Here is a 3,299-nt window from a genome sequence, read left to right on the forward strand (position 1 = left end):
AATAAACTATTATAAATAACATTGTCTTGGCAGCATTTTCACAATATTTGCTTTGCAGTATTTGGCCTTACATTGCAAATAGCAATGACTAGAAACAGACTGAAATGCCTGTTGGTTTGTGTCATGTGGAGGACTCGAAGCGGTTTGGAGGAGGCATGAAACTATTTAGGGGTCAAGGAAGTCAAATGTCTGGAAAGCCAAGGAGATGAAGTCTGGCCCTTTGCTATGTTGGGGAAAACAGAGGGTACAAGCGCCTGAGAAACTTTCATCTGATTCCCATACTGCCAGCAGGCTAATTTAACCCTTCTGTGTCTCTGTTCTCCTGGTAAAACAGGGACAATTCACAGCACTTCTTTCTTTTGGCAAGGGCTTGAGGGTAAGGAGGTACACGCACCGTGGGAGGGTTAGCGCTGGAAGGGACTAACACTGCAGCCTCAGGACAGTTTTGGCCATGACAATGGTTTTCTTTCCTAATGCAGGAGACAGGGACCCTGTAGGTGGGATGCCCATTCAGAGAGGGACTCCAGCAGGGTGGTTTGGATTTGGGCTCCAGCAGGGACAGCCCCACAGCTGACAGTGCTGGCCTGAAGCAGGGCACGCAGCTGGGGGACGCACGGGGTCAGTGCACTGCTTCCACGGGCATCAGCTCTCACAGCAAAAAAGTTCTGGGCAACAAACACTGATGTTGCAAATATACATCTGCTGCAGTTTCCCAAGGTGGGAATCAGATGGGGCACACCAGCCCAGGAGAGAATATGGTTTACAACTGCAGAGGTGTGTGGGTGACCTGCAGAGTCCTGATGGGCTGCACCCTCAAAGTGTTCTGGATCTTCCCCCTTCTCCCATCTTAGATTTTTGAACTGATGGCAACTAAATGTACTCAACTTCTAGTTTGTAACTCCCAAACTATGGAGCGGAGGGATGGGGACTACAGCCAGAGGCCAGCCCAGGATGGGAGGAGAGGTAAGATAACTCCCATATATGCGGGCTAAGACCATGTGTGTTTGCGTCTTGCCAATGATGCGACTGAGTGTACCTGGATAAGAGGCAGGAGGATATGATGACAGGTCTGTGTGCCTCAGAAGTGGCTGGAGTCCATAGCAGTGCTTGCTACAGCTCTTTCTTCTCCCTGTCTATACCAGCTGTTCCTGTGGCTTACCTGCCAGCTCTGCAGCAGTGCCTCATGTCCTACCCAAATCATTCCAGTCCCTCATCCTTCATCCTAACAGGCATCCCTGGGCTGGAGGATGCTCAGTTCTGGATTGACTTCCCATTCTGCACCATGTACTTCACGGCAGTGCTGGGGAACATCCCATGCCTTCTAGTGATTAGGATGGACCCAAGCCTGCACTGCCCATGTTTTACTTACTGTTCATGCTGGCTGCCATTGACCTCGTGCTCACCACTTCCACCACGCCCAAGCTCCTGAGCATCTTCTGGTTCTGCTCCCACGAGATCGACTTTGAGGGCTGTGTGGCCCAGATGTTCTTCATCCAGAGCTTCTCCACAGTGGAGTCAGGGGTTCTGCTCACCATGGCCTTTGACCGATACTTGGCCGTCTACAAGCCTCTGTGCTACTCTGCCATCCTGACTGGCCCCACCATTGCCAAGCTGGGTTTGGCTGCTGTGGTGCGTGGCATCGCCATCATCACCCCTCTGACATGCATGGTGACCAACTTGTCCTACTGCTGCCCCCATGTCATTCACCACTCCTACTGCGAGCACATCAGTGGTGAAGCTGGCCTGTGGGGACACCCAGCCCAACAGCATCTACAGGATCATGGCTGCCACTGTCATGGTGGGCTCAGACTCAGCCCTCATCACTGTCTCCTACATGCTGATCCTGAGGGAGGTCATAGGTCTGTCCTCCAGAGACGCTCATCTGAAGTCCTTTGGAACCTGTGGCTCCCACATCGGTGTCACACTGCTCTTCTACACGCCTGGGCTCTTCTCCTTCTATACTCAGCACTGGGGCCAGAGGACCCCTGTGGACCTCCACATCCTTATGGCCGACCTCTACCTGCTGGTGCCTCCCATGCTCAACCCACTCATCTACAGGATGAGGACCAAGATATCTGGGAGCAGGTGCTGAGCGTGTTTAATATCTTCATCAATGACATAGACAGTGGGATCGAGCGCACCCTCAGCAAGTTTGAAGAGGACACCAAGCTGAGTGGTGTGGTTGACACACCAGAGGGACGGGATGCCATCCAGAGGGACCGGGACAAGCTCGAGAAATGGGCCCATGTGAACCTCATGAGGTTGAACAAGGCCAAGTGCAAGGTCCTGCACCTGGGTCGGGGCAACCCCCAGTATCAATACAGGCTGGAGGGATGAAGGGATGGAGAGCAGCCCTGCCAAGAAGGACTTAGGGGTATTGGTGGATGAAAAGCTGGACATGAGCCGGCAATGTGTGCTCACAGCCCAGAAGGCCAATGGTATCCTGGGCTGCATCAAAAGCAGCGTGGCCAGCAGGTCGAGGGCGGGGATTCTGCCCCTCTGCTCTGCTCTGGTGAGACCCCCCCTGCAGCACTGCCTCCAGCTCTGGGGTCCTCAGCATGAGAAAGACACAGAGCTGTTGGAGCGGGTCCAGAGGAGGGTCACGAAAATGATCAGGGGGATGGAACACCTCTGCTATGGAGAAAGGCTGAGAGAGTTGGGGTTGTTTAGCCTGGAGAAGAGAAGGCTTCAGGGAGACCTTATTGCAGCCTGTCAGTACTTAAAGGGGGCTTATAAAAAAGATGGCAGCAAACTTTTTAGCAGGGCCTGTTGCAACAGGACAAGGGGGAATGGCTTTAAACTAAAGGGGGGTAGATTTAGACTGGATGTAAGGAAGAAATTTTTTATGCTGAGGGTGGTGAGACACTGGCCCAGGTTGCCCAGAGAGGTGGTGGATGCCCCGTCCCTGGAAACATTCCAGGTCAGGCTGGACGGGGCTCTGAGCAACCTGATCGAGTTGAAGATGTCCCTGCCCACAGCAGGGGGGTTGGACTAGATGGCCTTTAGAGGTCACTCCCAACCCAAACTATTCTATGATTCTATGATATTTCACACCATATGACGTCATGCTCAGCATATAAAGCTGGGGGGAAGAAGAAGGAAGGGGAGGACATTTGGAGTGATGTCCTTTGTCTTCCCAAGTGACGATCACGTGTGATGGAGCCCTGCTTTCTTGGAGATGGCTGAACACCTGCCTGCCAATGGGAAGGAGTGAATGAATTCCTTGTTTTGCTTTGCCTGCGTGGGCGGCTTTTGCTTTACCCATTAAACTGTCTTTATCTCAACCCACGAGTTTTCTC

General features: G+C 52.7%; 1 protein-coding gene across 1 annotated transcript; it reads left to right on the forward strand.

Moving 5' to 3' along the window:
• Positions 1–1,183: 1,183 nt before the first annotated feature.
• Positions 1,184–2,092, forward strand: LOC103925534 (putative olfactory receptor 52P1). Its single transcript, XM_009334262.1, is given in 3 exon segments — positions 1,184–1,349; positions 1,352–1,724; positions 1,726–2,092. Coding segments are annotated over 3 exon segments (906 nt in total).
• Positions 2,093–3,299: the final 1,207 nt, after the last annotated feature.

This window comes from Pygoscelis adeliae, unplaced genomic scaffold (genome assembly GCF_000699105.1).
Source record: "Pygoscelis adeliae isolate BGI_AS28 unplaced genomic scaffold, ASM69910v1 Scaffold351, whole genome shotgun sequence".
Classification (NCBI taxonomy): domain Eukaryota; kingdom Metazoa; phylum Chordata; class Aves; order Sphenisciformes; family Spheniscidae; genus Pygoscelis; species Pygoscelis adeliae.